The sequence below is a fragment of the Vidua chalybeata genome, chromosome 6, assembly GCF_026979565.1.
Source record: "Vidua chalybeata isolate OUT-0048 chromosome 6, bVidCha1 merged haplotype, whole genome shotgun sequence".
NCBI lineage: Eukaryota > Metazoa > Chordata > Aves > Passeriformes > Viduidae > Vidua > Vidua chalybeata.
In genome coordinates this window covers 45,487,550-45,505,507 of record NC_071535.1, presented here as the reverse complement: position 1 = coordinate 45,505,507, position 17,958 = coordinate 45,487,550, and the positions used below count along the sequence as shown (strand labels likewise).

General features: G+C 45.7%; 1 protein-coding gene across 1 annotated transcript in view; it reads right to left on the bottom strand.

Annotated features, from left to right (window-relative positions):
• Positions 1 to 17,209, bottom strand: part of CRACR2B (calcium release activated channel regulator 2B) — a 28,261-nt gene extending 11,052 nt beyond the window's left edge. The window contains exons 1-10 of the mRNA XM_053945912.1: positions 17,131 to 17,209; positions 14,506 to 14,761; positions 12,967 to 13,078; positions 10,222 to 10,393; positions 7,925 to 8,071; positions 7,545 to 7,635; positions 7,327 to 7,419; positions 4,271 to 4,458; positions 3,536 to 3,607; positions 3,048 to 3,102 (exon numbers count right to left, since the gene is read on the bottom strand). Coding sequence (XP_053801887.1) covers positions 3,048 to 3,102; positions 3,536 to 3,607; positions 4,271 to 4,458; positions 7,327 to 7,419; positions 7,545 to 7,635; positions 7,925 to 8,071; positions 10,222 to 10,393; positions 12,967 to 13,078; positions 14,506 to 14,761; positions 17,131 to 17,180 — 1,236 coding nt within the window. The 5' untranslated portion in view covers positions 17,181 to 17,209. The remainder of the gene's footprint in view (positions 1 to 3,047; positions 3,103 to 3,535; positions 3,608 to 4,270; positions 4,459 to 7,326; positions 7,420 to 7,544; positions 7,636 to 7,924; positions 8,072 to 10,221; positions 10,394 to 12,966; positions 13,079 to 14,505; positions 14,762 to 17,130) is intronic.
• Between the last annotated feature and the right edge of the window lie 749 nt (positions 17,210 to 17,958).

Below are 17,958 nucleotides of genomic sequence, written 5' to 3'. Positions count from 1 at the left end.
AACACCTGCAGGCAGCTCTGGACGGGCCTTCCTTCATGCTTCCCACAGCCTGGAGGACTACAAAGATCATTTCTTCAATAATCCTTACTGAAGGCTTATTTTTAAAGGCAAAAAAATTAAGAAGCTGTTCTGTTGGTCAGAACTCCCAGAACACCTTTACTGCAATGCAGTCTAACAAAGGGAGACACTCCAGACTCCACAGAGGGCTTGACCCAACTAGGAGCTTCGCAGGGAAAGAACAAAACATCTTTTACATATACAACTGATGTTCAACAGAACCTCCAGCCACAGAAACAATCCAGCACTGAGAGGCTCACAACTGTGGAGCACAAATCTTCCAAAGCAAATGACCCCCAAGTGCATTACAACACTCCAGTCAACACAGCCAGGCTGTGGTACAGAGAACCAGTGGTTCTCCAGCAGGGACAGAGGGGAAGTTTTCAGTGTTTGAGCAGCTTCACTCGACGGCACCCTCTAGCCACACAGAAGGAGGAAATAGTGTTACAGGCCACTGGAACTGAGTCACAACCTTCAAGTCACCTATGGAGCAAAAGGACTCCCAACACAATCTGCTCTGCCACCTTACCTGGAGAGGGAACAGCCTGCAGAGCACGGACTTGGGTAAGAAAGGAGGAACAATGGGGCATGTTATGCTGTTTATTCTGCCATGCTTTATTGGCCTGCCAGGTTTGTGTAACATTTGGCTTTTCATCAGGATGATAAAGGGACAGATGCAACATCACAGCTGTGTAATACATGATGACAAAGATTCCACAACAGCACATGTACAAGCACTTTGGATAGGAAAGATTCTGGTTTACCAGTGAAATAAAAATACATGTCAAAAGTAGTCAAAGTACCAAAACACTCTTCATGATGAACAGACATGAACTTTGCTCCGTCAACATAAGGCATACAAGCATAACTCCATAGCCAGATGGGTCATGGGTGTGAAATTGAACCTGCAACCCCTGGGTCTTAAAAACACCCATCAGTGGTTTGCACATCAACAGAAATAGCCACATATCGTTATCTGTGACCCAGCCTCTCTTGCCTGAGACAAGAGAGTGCCCCACAGTGCACTAGGGCCAGGGTCTGCCTACCCTGGCAAGGCAAGAAACTCTTATGAAGAGCAAGGTATTAAGCTGGGAACTGAGAAGAGCAAAGAGGCAGTGACTGGGTTGCTATCAGCCACATACAGCCCAACTCCTCATTCCAACCAAAATCTTTGCTATGAAAGAACCTCTGTTCACCACACCTTCATTTCACAGAAATAACTCTTCCCAGCACTAAAAGAGGGTATTAAGGCTTTGGGTTTCTTTTTAGTCTGTAAAAGCACTGATAGTCTCTAGCAGAGAGTGTGTTGCACACTAGGAATCCCTATCAGAAGGCTGGACTCTCCTTTTTGCTTCTGCAGGGAAGAATTGCCGTTTTCTCCCCCTTACTGTAAGACAGACTGGGGAGCAGACCTTCTGCAGGTATATGATGACAGCAGCATCTCTGCAAGCCCTTGGAGCCCTGCTTCCCTGTGGACTGCTTCCTGTGGAAGCAGGAAGCCCTGCTTCCCTGTGGAAACAAGAGAGCAGCCAAAGGAAAAAACCTTACTCCAATACAGGCTTCAACTGCCCAGCAAGACAGACCCTTGCCAGATGAGCAATGGAGTTCACCCTGTGCTTCATTCCCTATTGCCAGTGCTGGGAGAAGGGAGAAAGCAGCCCCTCTGTGCTGTGACTCTCTCTTGGGTACACCTACAGCAGCAGGTCTTAGCAGGGGAGCAGGAGAAGAGAACAGAGGAGAAGCAGACAAGCTTTGCACACAGTGGTACAGACGTGAGCTGTGGTCTCCACAGGCCACCCACCCACCCATAGGAACCCACAAGCTAATGAAGCACAACACATGGAAAGAGGAGAAGAAACCATTTTCTTTGCCTGCTTGCACTGTATCCTGCTACAGAGTGACTGCGTTTATGGCTTTTCCAAGAGGGAGCAGGAAGCTCCGGTGTGCATCCACATAGTTAGCAGCTTTAAAAATGAAGATTGAAGAAAAAAAATTCCACATTTTAGAAACACACATACCTCACCTCTATCCAAAATTGTTATTGACATTATTTTATACAGCTCTTCACCTGGAGAACTCCAACCTCTGGATCGAGTAGGGCATTTTGTCTCCCATATGGGCACAATCCCTGTGTTTCCTTCCAGAGTTCTTCCAGCAGTCAGAAAGGCTCTTGTAGCCTATCACTGCACTCCCTGCAAGTCACCTACTTCCACATCTTCCATTTCATGGCCCACTTCATGTGGGCCATGATGGCAGAGCAGGCAAAGACATGGTGGCAGGGATGGGTCCAAGAGGGAAGAGCAGCTGTGCAAGCAACATTTGGGAACACAAAAGCTTTTTAATGAGAAAAAAAAAATTAAAAATAGACAAGATATCTGTGCTTATCTTGGTGCCTGGGAAAAGCCAGAGATTGACAGTTCCAGATGAGAGAGATCCTGCTTTCTCCTAGTTCTCTGACACAAGGCTCATGCTGCACCCAGCAGAGTTCACAGGAATGGGAAGCTTCCCAGAGGAACTTCTGAAAACATCTGCTACAAACTCAGGGGGTCAGAAAAACTCCAAAACCCTCCTGTACCATTCCACGCCCAGTCAGCCAGCAGCACATCTGAGAATCCATCTTCTTCCTCACCACCCAGCTCCAGGATGCATCCAGCTTCTCTCCCCTCCTTGCATGTGCCCAGTGCCTGGCACAACACACAGAGCCCACACATGCAGCAGGCAGCACCCACTGCAGCCTTGCACAGGGCTGTGTGACAGTCCCCAGCCAACGTGCCTTGGGTTAAACCCAGACCGCTGGCAGCAGCAACCAGCAGAGCTTGCCTCCAGCACGGACACAGAGGCACTGCAAAGTCTGTATTAAGCACAACACCAGGCCCCAAGAGCTCTTGTCATTGTCCCCCGTGGAAGTGACAGGCCCCTGAATGGTGACAGCAACAGCAGCAGATGAGAGAAGGGTGGTTGGGAATGAAGGTTTTCTTTCTTAGACTAACCGGCTTCTTGGCTTCAAAAGCATCTCGCTCATCTCGAAGTTTCTTGTTCATTTCTCTGCTCCAAAGGAAGACACAGGAAAGACATAATGAGATGCTTGTCAAAAATTAAGTCAACCCCAACATTTGAAAGTGAGAACAGAAAGAAAGCTTTCTGGGAAAAGAGATAAAGAGGTTTTTTATAGCCAGATATGTTGGGATTTCCATGTATCCCAGCCAAGGTCATGGGGCTCTACATGTTGCCTTAGCCAGCAGGAAAGACTAAATTCCTCCAGAGGAGGGATTACCTTGTGAAATAACATAGCCTGTAATGTGCCAGAGCTGGCCAAATTGCATAACTCTGTCTAGACCTAGAAAAACAAGCAGAGTCTAAACACTGCTTGAATGTAATCCTGTAGCTTTCCATGGGAGAAATGAGCACAGTGCTGAAACCTCAGCCCCTTACAGGCACAAGAGCTCAGCATTTCCCACCAGCCTTCACCAGTTCTCACCTGAGGAGCTCCAGCTGCCGAAGGAGGCTTTGTTTCTCTTTCTGCATGTTCTTGGAGACCCTAAACACATCCCTGGGCAAAAGGCATTTTAAAATAAGGGGAAAGAAATTAATGGGAGAGAAAATACAAATCCCTCTCTCGGGCACTCATGGTATTCTCAAAGACAAGGGTGTGCCTTATGCTTAGGGGAATTCAGAGGAAGCAGTACTGTTCTGGGAGCTGGGATGGTTGGGTTGTACCCGAGCTCTCCTGCTCTCCTCCAACATGACAGCAGGCAACTCATCCTCTCCTCAGCTGCTGGAAATGGGAAGGATGCTCACTGCCATATGAATCTGAAACCTCTCAATGTTTTATATAGATATTACTAGATTTAACTCAGAAATGGGAACAGAATTGATTAGAAGAGGATCTTTAATGAGAATATTATAGAGGGGATAGTAAACTGGAAAATGCATACCGAAGCCTCCTTTAGGCTGAGGAACATCTGTGTTTTTGTACTGATTCTCTAGAACATATTAGTTTCCCACAAAAGGTAGGCAAGAGTTAGCAATATCACTCTCTATTTAGGCCCATAAGACTATTGGGATGTTTCTTCTCTTTCTCAAAACTGACAGGCAACCTTCTAATGAGACCAAGGCTCCTAACTAGGGATACTTATTCTTTAACTGCTTGCCCACCTTTCCTTCTCTGTCCATGTCTTTGCCCTAACACCCCCCCTTTCCTGTTTTTTCCCACCTGTCCTTCTGCTCTTGCTCAATCTGAGCCTCTTTCTGGAGCTTCTGTAATTGCCCCTTCACTGCCTCTAGTTCCCATTTGCTTTTCTCCAGCTCTTCCAGCAGGTTTTCATTCAGGTGCCGGAGCCTTTCGTTCTGCACGCGAGTCTCCAGCTGCTCCGAGTTCAGTGACTGTAGCTGATGTTCCAGCTGCAGTGGGGGAGGAGGAGGAGGGGTTAAACACAGAGGAAGGGCTGTATTTTGTGCTACAATCACAACTGTAAAAACAAGCTGAAAAAGCAGATGTAAACAATGAGGCAGAAGGAGGTAAAAAAAACCTAAGTCTACAGAGCCACCAGTGGCATCAAGAAGGTGAACTGTAAGGAATTCTCTCTCATCATGTCAGCACTGGGGAACCAAGCAATGCAATTAGGCACAGCTGAGGAAGTGCTTCAGGCATTGTAGGACTCAGAGTGCAAATGGGGGTCAAAGGAGGACTGGAAAAATTCGGGTGGAAGCAGGGTTGTGTCTGTCGGAACTTATTAAGCAGAGTTGTTGAAGTGCATCCTCTAGTTTAGGGGCTTCTTGAGCCCATGGCAGCTGAAAGGAGGATATATTGAGGTGCTATGGGCATTTCACACTATACCTGGAAAGTGAAGTGATTGAGTGGCCTGCTAGAGACAGGACCTTGGGCTAGAGATGTAATTTAAATGCCACCGGGGCACAGCTGCACTCTAGGCAGCACAAGCCCCCAGCACAACCAACAAGCCTGATTTGGGACGTTCAAAGCCTGCTGCCATGTACTCAGCCAGTGACTCAACTCCTTACAAATGGCTGGTATAGTCTGGAAAAGAGACAGACAGATCTAGCAGCCAAAGCTGCCCATCTCAGATGACAAGGATGGCATTCCAAGAGGGATGATAGTGACACTGCAGTATCCAGGCAGCTACACCAGCTAACCAGGGCCCTCTGCTGAAGCTGCTGCTACACAGAAACTCCAGTATCCATCTGACAACTTACAGCCCAAAATAAAAGCATGCAATCCATGTTTATAACTAGAGAGAAACACCAGGAATCAGGTCTGATCAGGGTAGCAGGTGGCAGAGTCAGCCTCCACATTTACACCTTCAGCTTGCCTTTTCTCTCAGCCTACTTTCTCCCGCTCTCAAAAGAAAAATAAAGCAGCACACCATGGCAGAAGATAAAATGCTTTTTTTCTTGCTACCCTCCTCTCTGCCAGCACACATGTACAACTGTCAAGAGCAGGAATGAACAGATCTGACATTTCCTAGGTTCCTTGAAACACAAGCCTCACCTCTCTCCTCACTGAGGCTAGAACGGCAAGCCACATCCAGCTTTGCCTGGAGTCCTCCAGTCCTATGGACACTGGGGAATATTTCAGCAAGACTATATGTGCTGAGCAGTGGAGTTCAGACTGAAAACCAGCAACCTCTGCTTACAGCCTTCGGATCTTTCAATAAGCCAAGGAATCAGCTTTAAATAAAGCACACCCGCCCCTCCCTAAAAAGCCTCCATCACACTCAACTCTCCCGTTTATGTGGTCTGTCCTTGGAAGTGATGCTGTGGAATAGCACCATCACAATACTGGTCTTCGGCCACAAGAGGGACCCGATTATCCACACATCTCAGTACAAACCTCAGTTAAGAGCACCAAAACTGACCATTTGAGTAAGTGTCCATGCAGTCCAAGTGTTCTGCTCTGACCCTCAGCAAGAGCAGATGCTACCCCGGAAGAGCATGCCTGAGTTCCTAGCTATGGTCCATTCCCATCACACACCCCATCCTGGACTAGGGATGCTAGAGGCCACATGTCTGACTATTGTTCCTTTCAATGAATATTTACAAGCCTATTTGTTTGTCCAATTAATTTTTGAACTGTTGATATTGCCTGCCTCTTGGGGCCAAAAGTCCAGCACTGATCTCTGTATAAAGTGTGTTCTTCTAAATCAAATTCATACCAGTCTCATTGAGTGTCCCTCACCTTTGCCGTTGCAGAACTTGGGGAATAGCAGTATTGTATTGACCTTATCCATCACTTTTCTGAGTTCATAAAGCTCACGTGTATCTTCCCTCAGTCTCCTTCTCTCCGAAACCTAAAAGTCTAGACTTTCTCATTTCTCTTCCTAAGGCAACTTTTCCATTTTCTTAATAATATTATCACTCTGTACCTTCATACTTGAGAAGGACACAGTGGAGTTAGAGGAGACCAGAACTGCACACACTGAGGCACATCAAAGATGTGAGCAGCAGAAAACCACATCCTCTATCTTATTCTCAATATCCTTCCTGATGGCACCTCAGTTGTGCTGGCTTTTCCAGCTGCTGGACAATGAGCTGGTGATTTCAGAGAAGTGCTGTTTCATCCACATCACAGCTGGGTATCCAACTGAGATACCCTCAGTCTCCAGCATCTTGCAGGTACCTGCCATGACTTGTTTCTGTGGGGGTCACATCTTAGTTCTTGAGACACCAAGGAAAAAGACATCTGGAATGGACCATCCCATACAAATGTCCATGCCAGGGATGGCAGGCTAAAGGGAAGCTTGTGCTTTGATCTTTTATATGACTGATTAATCAGAATGTCATCAAGTGCCCAAATGCAAGTATACAATATGTACCTCTCCAAGTGTCACAGAACTGCTCACTCCGGGTCATTTTGGAGTAGCCAGATGTAGTTGTACATCTGGCTCTTTTATGTCCATACACATCTTCCTTACACACCACAAAAAGCTTCAAACTCACAGCTTTCAAAATTTTACCCCATCTTCCTGGCCAGCATTGTACAATTGATAGGAAGATTGTGCCAAGAAAACACAAAGCAGATAAGAAAATGCATGAACAAAACATTCACAGAACAGCATTACAGCTGAAGATGAACCAATTAATTGACAAACCATCTCAACACCTTCAGAGACAGGAGAGGACTTCACTTCCTACAGCCAAATTATTTAGTGTCAAACCCTCAGCAGCTGAACACCATTTTCCATCAGAAAACACCTGAGAAGAGAGACAGCAAAGGGGGGTGTGCTTTGTTATTAAGGATTTGGATCCCATTACCTTCTTCTGGCAGTAGAGGATTTTCTCCAGCTCCTGCTCTTTGTTATGCAGTTCCTTCTGGAGCAGGTTACTCCTGTCATGCCTCAGCGCTTCCTGCAGAGGTAAAGACACAGCTGTGCACAACACCCAGCACAGAGCTGTTCCTCGGCCAGACCAGCCACCACCTCTACTTCAGAACAAAGGAAGGTTGCCTTCAAGCCAAGAGAGAGATAAAGTACCTGGCAGACCAGCCTCTCCCTTTCTGCTTTGATCTGTTGCTCCATTTCTTCGTAAAGGCACCTGACTTCTCGATCATGATCTGACTCCTTCCTACAAAACACAGGTGACTGCAGGTCAGGAGAGAAAAAGAGTACAGAAAGGAAAGAGGAGGGTGGAAACCTATTCCTACTAACAGCTGTGTGGCACTGAGTGGGATTTTAACCAGACTGAATGTTATGGGCGAGCACTGCTGCAGAGAAAACCCATGGGAACAGACCAAGATAGAGTCATTTTATTACATCAAGAAGTATCTTTTTTTACTGGAGCATTCTCTCTCTCCTTGCATCTGAGGCAGGATCCAAGCATCAGCTGGCTCCTGGCAGCATGATGTTTTCCTTACCTCTTCAATGCTTGTTCCATAGACTCCTTCTCATGATTCACCTCCTTTATGTATGATGAAACACGCAACAGAAACTCTTCAAAATTGGATAATAGCTCTGGACGCTCCTTTCGTAGGCGAGCCCAGAGTTCCCGAATCTCACGGGGGCTGGAGCAAGCATACAGGAGAGAAGGAAAGCAAAAGAGTTACTGTGTCCTCTTATGGACTGTTATTCCAGCTCCAACATGCACTCAGGACAGACTGCCATTCTCCTGTGATGATCTCTTGTTACACCATTACAGCAGAGAGGGAAACTGGACAGTGACAGAGCATGCATGTGGAGTGGGATCTATTGTGAGGTCAAAATAAAGGAAGTCATCTGAAAGAAGGAAAGAAGAAGAATCTAGGAAGCAAACATGGAATGATTGCTTTTCCAAGTATTCACTGATAACATATTTGGTGTCTACATCAAGACTTGGAGAAATAAATATTCAGCAGATTTGCTGTGTGTTATGGCACTGTTATAGCACACATCACTGGTGTTTTTCTTACACTCAGACTGTACTGGTGGCTGCTACAGTCCTCTTCATTTTTTTTTACAGGTTTGGAAACCGAGACACAAAAAAGTTGCTAATTTGCTCAAGTGCCCCATCAGGATAACAATGGAGGAAGCCCTGGCAAACCAAAGATGTCTTTTTCTGAACCTGCAATAACAATTACACTGTTTTGACATTTAATTCACTACAACTTGAACATAGCACTTCCAAACTTCATTCCCAGTGCCTTGTAAGCCTGCAGACATCACTTCATCTTTCTTTTTAGGGAAAAGCTTTTCTAATTTTTTTTTTAATCATGAAACACTGCCTTGAAAGATACAGAATAATGTACCTATAGTCACTATCCAAATAGTTATTTTTCTTTGCCTATGTATTTGTCTCCCTTAGTATTCTTTGGGGAAACACACAAGCAAAACAAACCAACCAAAAAGTTTTTGATTTCCTCTGCCAGTACTGCATGACAGCCTTCTTTTTCTGTCCCAAGTTTAAAAAGTTATAGCACTTCATCAGATCTTAATATTTGAAATAAAAGAACATATTGAGTCCTGTTAGGAAATGAAACAATTTCTTTCTAGAGAAAGCAGTTAATTTTTTTCTGATTCCTGCTCTCACCCCAATTAGCTTCTGTTTGATATTACTCCATTACAACAGCTGGTTTGGCACAAAGATGTGACATGTAGTAGCTACTAAACTCGTTGCAAAAAACTGCCAGTAAATGGTCAAAATAAAACACAAGGTAATTCCACTTTGGAATTCTGCTTCTCAAAGCAGAGTTACAAACAGTAGAGACTGTTTTCCCACAACAGAGAGAACATATGGCCTTTCACAGTGTCATCCTGTTGTTTGAAGCCTAACAGCTTTCCAGATTTTTTTCCAGACAGAAGTTGTTTATCACTAAAACACGCAGGTGCTTTGCATAACAATGAAAATAAGGAAGAGTCTGTTTTGTGACAGATGTGCCTCTGAAAGCAGCAAACTCCATCCCTTTCAGCTTCTGTCTCCAATCCTGTCCACCTCCTTCCTTAGCCTGGACTGCTTCTTGCAAAATGACAACACAGTTGGAGTACAAAGCCTGAAAAGAAGGACAGCCACAGATGCAGTTGGGCACGCAAGGCCCTGCAGATGTGCATCAGTAAGAACCAGTTAATGCATAATGCCTCATGTTGAAAAGCCAAAAAAAAGGCTGGATGACACCGGGGCCTGCAGACTCTACTGGGGCTACATGCAAGGGCATTAGTACTAAGCTCCAAGGCTCACAGGAGCACCCCTTTGCCCAGTTTAGACTTTCACACTCTTCAAGATCAGCACAGTCCCAAGCAGCTCCTTGAGCACAGATCCTTCACAGAGACTCTTAGAACTGATTTGTCTGAAAATGTGAACAGTCACACACCATTTTGGAACAGAGAGCACACTCATCCTCCTTACCTCATCTAACCCTCACATGCTTCTTTTCATTTGCTGCCTGTGCTGGACTTGTATGCCACCAGCTGTTCCATTTTACAGCTGTGTTATGAACTTGAATTTGGGAAACTGTAAAAAGCACTGAGCTAAAAGTAATTGGTACCCGATGAGAAAACCCACACTGCACTGCATTTGCTACCAAGCATATGAAAACCCAAGGCAGCAGTGCAGAGAGCCCAAGAAGTGCTTCAGAGAGCAAGCAGCTCAGTTCACCTCTTTGGTCTTTTCTGGTACTTTGACGTTTCGGTACTGCAAGATCAAAACAGGGTAGAAGCAATTCCATATAACTCCCCTACTTACTCCTCAAACAACTGGGCTGCTCCAAGCTGCTCCATCATGGAACAGAATTGTTTCTCTTCATCATCATCTGCAAGGTCCAAGTCATCTGACCAGCCTGACTCGAAGGTTTCCTCGTGTCTGGAATGATCCATTCTCCCAGCCCCTTGACACAATTCAATCCCTATTAACTTTCCTGGTGGAAGGTGAAGAGAAGAAGAATAAATGAAGTCAAATTGGATGTCATTGAATAAGCTGCTATTTACATGGCAGCCTGACAGAGCTCCACGAGAAGCCTCGTGCATGCTGCTGGTGCAGGTTACAGCTCCCGGTCAGTGAAGTGCCTCCGTTCTGACGTCCCGAGTGATGCCAGTGTCCGTTCCGCAGTGCTGGGACTGAAAGTGGCTGCCAGCCCAGCCCAGGCTGCCAGGGCTCCGCTCACGTCTGTGTGCAGATGAGCCACCACCCACGGCCTTGGGCTGCCAGCAGGGGAAGCGTGGCTTCAGCTCCCTGCGCTCCGCAGAGCGGCACCCCGGGCTCAGCCGCCAGCGGTACCACACGGCTCTCTGGACTGAGTGCCCGGCCCCGAACTGCACCATGCTGCAGCTCCTCAGCTTAAAAACAGGAGAGGAGGGGCTCATTAGCCCTCCCTCCTCATGTGCTACCTCTGGTCTGAGTCCAGCGCTGCACAACAAGGACTGCCTCTTGCTAGGTTTGTGTAGAGCAGAAGAAACTCACCCTCTAAGCACCTCCTCCTGCCCCGTCCCACGTCCAGACGGGCTTCCAGCAATCAGGATTCTGTTTCGTGCTGAGAATGCCACGAGAACCTCCTGCTATGCAAGGCATGTGACAAATACGGGTGCTAGGAACAAATCCTTCTCAAAGAAACAAACCAAGCAATCCTATCCAAAACACAGCCCCTCATCTGTATACAGAGATCAGGCCTTCAGCAGGAGCTACTCTTCCTTTCCAAAATACATCTGCTTTATTCAAAAGGCAGAAATGACATCCCAACTACAAGACCAGGAGTCAAGGATGTTCACAGAGCACAGATGAGAACATGAAGCTACTCTAAGAGAAAAATATCCATCATTATTATACTTCAAGGACTCAACTTTACCTCTTCTTGCCTCCATAAATCCAGAATTTAGCTGCTTCTCTCCCACTCTTAAAAAAGTGCTGTAAAAAAAAAAAACTTGCAATGTGGAGATCCAGGCCCTATTTAGTTAAAACCTGATGATCAGACAGTTAATTAAGGAGAATAGTTTAGATTAGGCAGTTTTGATGCCTGCTTTTGAGAAAGAATCATTATGTCTCATTATTTCTCTTTTACAGATGGGAAAATTGAGATGGAGATGGGAAAATTGAGGTAGAAAATTATCTGAAGATTTTTTTAATATCCTAGAAGGAACAAGGAGCCCTCTCAAGAAGCAGACTTGACTGCAGCTTGAACTGCTTTCCCTTGATTTGCCCCTGCACACTCTATAAGAAATTCAGCCAGGCCAAACTCTTGAGTTAGGAGCAAAGTCTGAAAAGGATTTCAGTGATGCCAGACACAAAGAATAACCATAAAGAAAAGAAATGCAGAAATTAAGTGCTTTGCCTAGACTGGAACAAGTGCCATGGAGCCAGGCTGCCAACACAGGGTGGTACCTGACAGAAAGAGAAAACTTGCCTACCTCTCCCAGCAATGGCACTGAGGCAGATGCCCTCATGATGCCCATGAGAAAAATGCCTCATACAATGTCAGATTTGGGAGTAAGCAAGTCATAACACAGAGGACACTGGATGCCATTGTGCCCAAATGGTGCCTATTCACCTGCTACATATAGTGCTGGACTGGAAAGCCCCCACTCCTGACAGGACTCTTGTTTCTGCCAAAGAAGTGGAACCAGACAAGAAGGACAGAGGCACAGGGCAGGAACAAGTGTAGTCAGCAGGCACTGGGTGGAATAAAACTGTCCCTGTACAGGCTGGCTCAAGACACAGGTTACTGGGTTTATTTAAAGGAAATCTTTGCAACTTCTCCTCTCACAGTGGCTGTTTCTGACCATTCAAATTGCAGCATTAAAAAGCCCTCCCTCCCAAGTTGTGAGAAAGCCAGGAGCAAACACAATCTGAGCAATCAGGACAGCAAAATTCAGGAGCCTCTTCTATCACTTCTGAAAAGCCTAAACTACCTATGTACACTGCTTTGACCTGATCCACTTAACACCTCTGCATGTTCCAAGGAAGGCACTGAGACGTGCAGATTTTCTGACTTGACAAAGCAGATGAGCACCTGTGCTGCTGGGTGAGGACTGTGGTCAAGGATTAGCATTCTTCTAGTGTTTGGAAAAGAAAAGCAGTAAGAAGGCAACAAAGGCTTATTTACCAGTGTTCTAGCCTACCATCAAGACTCCTACTAATGCCCTTGACCAGCACTGCTACCAGCTGGCGACAGTTGCCGAGAAGCATATTTCCATGCAGATGAACAAGTTTCCAATCAGATAGCCAGGCACAGTTTTCAGCATGTTCCCTCTCCAGCAGGAGATGTTCTGTGCCTGGCTCTACCAGGTAGGCAGGTAACAGCTGTGAGAGAAGGCAGCACAAAGCCTCCAGGAGGGGGATACACACCCACCCTTTCCAATGATGCTCACATGAGCACCAGGCATTGTCCTGCATTGCTGGTGCAGCTTCAGCAGAACCACTGCACTTTCTTTCTTACCAACAAAAAAAATCCTGTCACAGGTGAGCTTTTTCCTTCCTCTGCCTCTGTGCAGTCCTTACCTAGACCCATGCTGAACTCCACAGGTGTCAGGTATCCTTTATTATTCTGTTCCAAGCTGTCAAAAACAGTCTCCAGCTGCTCAGGGGTTAAGGGGAGTTCACTCTGGAGCCGCTGCAAAGACAAAAGAACGAACAAACTTGAGGCATAGCTCAAGTCTTCCTTGTGACTGTCCCTGCCATCCTCAGCTCTGGCCCACAGCAATGTGCCGTTCCAGCACTGCATCCTGCCCAGGGTTCGACAGTCTGCCAGTAGAGCTGAGTGATGACACAAGCACCTGTCTGGAGTCATTGATACATTGATTGTTTCTATTACTGGATGATTCAACCAGAACTTCAGAGAGGGAATTTCAGGTTATTTTGTTTGCAGAAAGCTCAACCTGCTCCCTCTCCCACTACAGAACCACTGTCTCTAGCTCACTGCCTGCCTCCGTCCATTCCTGCTCAGAGGTGGCACTGCCAGCCTCCTGTGACCACTGCTGCTCCCAGGAGAGCTCTGGGCACAGCAGGTACCAGCTCCATCTCTTTGGCCAGGGAGGGAAGTCAGACTTGTGGGTATCTGGATTCAGTTCCAAGCTCTTGCAGATCCTAAAGGAAATGTTCAGTCCATAACAGTGAGTTAGCTTTCCTCTGTCACCTTCTGCCTGCTGGGACTGTATCACTACTCCCATGGACAAGGAGCATAAGAATTCCCCTTCATAATGCACATCCAGAGCACCTAGTGTGGAGGGGCAGCCAAAGAAACAAATAACAAAAGGGCGTAGGCTAAAACCTCACAACTGTCCATTAAACATGCAGCTTTAGATAAAAACTTAATAAAATTTTATAAAAATTAAGCATCACACAACCCAAAGCAAAGTGAGTCAATATTAAAGTGGCATGAACCTGTCAAGTGTTATTTACAGATGTGGGGACAGATGGGGCAGGAGAAAAACAACCCACATGTAACCTTTCTGATAAACCTTTAAAACAAAAGTCACTAAGGACTACAGGGAATTTGTTAACAAGTACTTTTGTAACAGAAAGCAGTAAAATACATAATTGTAGAGCAAAGTTATAGTTCAGTTCTAAGGTGAATTTTTGGATTAGACTTTAGCTGTGATTGTATAACTTTGTTGTCTCAACTTTTTTTTTGAGAGGTTGATGGATTGTTCATTGTATAGGTTTTTTGGGCAGCTTGTTTTGGTTTTTTTTTAAATTTGAACAAAGATTTCCCCCCCCCCCCCCCCCGATTTCCCATACACTGCATGCTTGATGTTTGGAAGAACAGTCATAACTTTTTTTTATTTTATGCATTCCTTAAAAATTTTGAATTGCTGGCCCACTTGTCTTAGGAATTCCCTGGAGGTGTGAGGCCCTCCTGGGAGCTTTAATTCCTAGCAGCTGACTGTGCCAGAGTGTGGTTCCTAGAAATCTGAATAAGACAGAGGCCACTGCACACCCACACTTGCCAAGACTGGAGGCGTGCCACATTGTCCCCTGTTTTACTGCCCATGACTTTACAGATCCTCCCAGGACAGAGGAAGAATTTTTTTTCCTCACCTGCATGTCCACCTTGGTGATAAAACCCTTCTCATCCTTGTCACACAGCTGGAAGAGCTCCCTTGCCTTCTCAAGCATCTCCACCTGCACATCTTCCAGTCTGCTCATTTGGCTGGGAGGAGAAACACGAGGAGCCATCCCATCCTCCTCACCCTCTTCCTCTTTTCCTTCCCAGCAGATGTATCCCAAGAGCACTCCACTCTGGTTCTCCATCTTCTCAAAGTCTTCTTCCCCCAGGCAGGGCCAAACAGAAGAGCTGTGGGGCAGGTAACAGAGACAACCCAGTCGAACATGACCCTCCACTTCCAACCCACACATGATATAGTTAAATGCCTCAGTGGTTGAAAGAACAACATTCAGCATCCATATCTGGACAAAATAACCTTTGAAGTCCCCTCCAACACAAAATACTCCATGGTTCTATGAACTGAGCAGAGGGAGGAAAGGAGTTTGTGTCAGAGACACACCACACTGAGGCACATACCACATGCAGGTAAACCCTGTACACAACATGGGTGTGGTAAGCTTTCCGCACATGTGTAACCCTCCACCCTGCACCCAGCAGGGCGGCTCTGTTGTCATCACTCCTCCTTTGCCTCAGACCCACAGTGCAGTCCAAGTTCTTTGCTGGTGAAAGCCAGTTGCCAAGGGAAGGTTTCAGTGGAGACAAGAGGGTGGGAAGGGAACATTAAAGCACACAGGTAAATCTGCATGGGAGCACAGTGATAGTCCCACATCAGCTAAGATGGGGCTCAAATGCTCCTCTGTGGTCTCGGTTCCTCTGGCAATAACATGTACTTTTCCTTCTCTTGTTGCTTTTCTGCACTACACCTTCGAGCACCAAACCTGCATTAAAACTGCAAAAACCCAGAGGAGGATGAGAGCAGATAGGAGGATGATCTGTGCAAGTGACAGAAGAAAGAGAAGAATGTCACTCCCAGCCCTCTCCCAGCCAGGCCCTCTGTCTGGCCTTCCCCCTCTGACATTTTCTTGTTAACACTTTCCAAATAGTAGCTCCATATTTTTTATTTTTTTTTTAATGCTATTACAGTACAAAGAAAGGTCAGACAATTCCTACACTGGGAAAAATTTAATAAGCTGGGCACTCCTGACCTCTTGCCTTCAAGCTTCTGTTTTGAGAACTCATGAGCTGCCAAACAGCATTTTAATCTGAAACATTCACCTTTATAGGAAGGAAACCACAAAAGTATGGAGACATTTCAGAGGCCAAAGAAAATAGTTCCCATCACTTACAAGTGCCTAAAGCAAAAAGGAAGGGGACCACCCATTTAAGCTTAGCACTGTGACTGTAAAAATGCCTACAATGCATACCTACACCAAGCCACCTTCTGACTTACTGATCTCATGGAATCAGACACCTTCTCCAGACAGCCCCTCTTCAGCAACACCACCACATTTTTGAAGCCCTGTTGCACTGATTGCTTTAGATTTCTCTGTCTGCAGACTTGTTTTCTGCATTGCAGGGCAGAAGTGAGCTGTGCAAGCAGGCTAAGAGCAGATTTAAACAGTGCTGGACAAAGAGGGCTTGGGGGTTGGGTTGCTTGCGTTTTTTTTTTTAACCTCCAAGAAATTAAAAGCCATGTATAGATGCCACGATAACAAACAAACTAATTCTGTTTGCACTCTTGGTACAATGGGAGGATAAAGAGCACGATGGCCAGGAAGAATGTCACATGCAAGAACGATATGAAGCTGACACAAAAGGAGAAGGCAATTACACCGCACGCTCTTTGACTCCGTTTATTACTGCTGGTCCCTGAGCCAGCGGGTGGTTCTGCTTCACAGAACAAGCAGAACGCTTCATTCCCCCTTTCAAATCGGTGTTTTTCCAGGGTACCTCTGTTTCAAATAAATATCTGCTCAAGTGACACTAAACTCTGCAGAAGACTACCTATAAATGGGTACTATTATATGTTTCTAGTCAAATAAAAATTCTTGGCAAGCAATGGACACAGAGTTGGACCCAGGCTTTGGGGAACACAGCCGAGGAAGGAAAGGGAGAAAGCATAAAAAATAAGGAAGGAGACCATATCTTTCTCTTTTGCTCTTTCTCGAACAAACCCTCCTAGCAAACATTTTTTTTGTCTTGTGGAGCCAACAGAGCAAAATTTGGAGACTAAAATTAGATTCTATACATTAGCTGGACAGTCAGCTTGCTTGTGATGGCACATCTGTGTGTGTAAGTAGTAAAGAAGTCAGAAAGAACACCAGCTTACTTTTCATGGGCAAGTAAAAGTGGCAAAGCTGGCCTTGAAAGAAAAACAAAAAGGACCCAAATATCTTATGCTTCCTAGATTTTAGAGGTGATTATGGTGAGGAATAACAGCCACACTGGTGAATGATAATTATTGGCTTCTACAGGCCACCTTCCTGAAGGTTTTTTCCAGACCCATTCCTTTTGTAAAAATACAGCCTCAGCACAAGCAGCATCCTGTTCCAGACAACAGCAGGGGTAGAAAGCAAAAGGGATTTCAAAACAAAAGCAGTGACAGGATTGTAGAAAATAGCCAGAATAAGAAAAGGCACAACTAAGCAAAGTTTTCTAAAACATCCCTCTTGCTGCCTAAAAGACACTGAGGACCCCAGAAGTAAAGATGACCTAACTTTCTTAATATCAGCTTCATCAGTTCTAGAGCAGCCCACACAGTTGACATCTCCCCAGCTTTGCTGCAGCAAACAAAAGATGGTGCAAGGAGGATGTTCTGTTCTCTCTCAGAGACATTTTTTTAAGCTGAAATCCAACCCATTACATCCCTACCTCTAGCATTTCCTCATTTTATCAAAAGCCCAGCTGCACTGTAGCTCCCAAACATTAGCTGAGTTAAAAGCCTCTTAATTAGAAGAGCTGACATGGGAGCCTGACATGGACAAAAGTCTGAAAGGATTTCACTCATGCAAAAGACCAAGCCCATTAATTCAGTGTTCAGAGCAGGAAGTCTCTTGTCCAACCTGCTTCAAGTGGCTTCAAGCCAGATGTGGCTTTTTCAATGGTGACACAGCACTTGCAGAGGAACAAAGCAGCAAATAAGAGAGAGCCCCAGGAAGCAAAATGCGTTGCAGTCCTGATGGACTTCTCTCCCAGAAGCTGTGACTGAGAAATTCTTCCTCTCTGTCTCTGTTTGTAAGGGTATTGCATGGTGCAGGTGGGGCACAAAGCAGATCTCAGTTTAACAAGTGCTGTCATACATTCCCTAGTTACAGATCATCACTGCAAAGGACTGGGGCAGCAGATTCATCAGCATGATGCACAACATCACAGAAGAACCACTTTGAAAGAGACTGAGGTCATTGGAGAACCAGAACTGTGGACTGGTATCCAAAAGTGAGGCAAGCAGAGCTGGCTTAAGTGCAGAAAGATCAGCTTGGGAAGAACCATTTTTTCCTAACACAAGGGGCAAAGGCAGAGAAGATATGTACAGGCAGCTAATACTT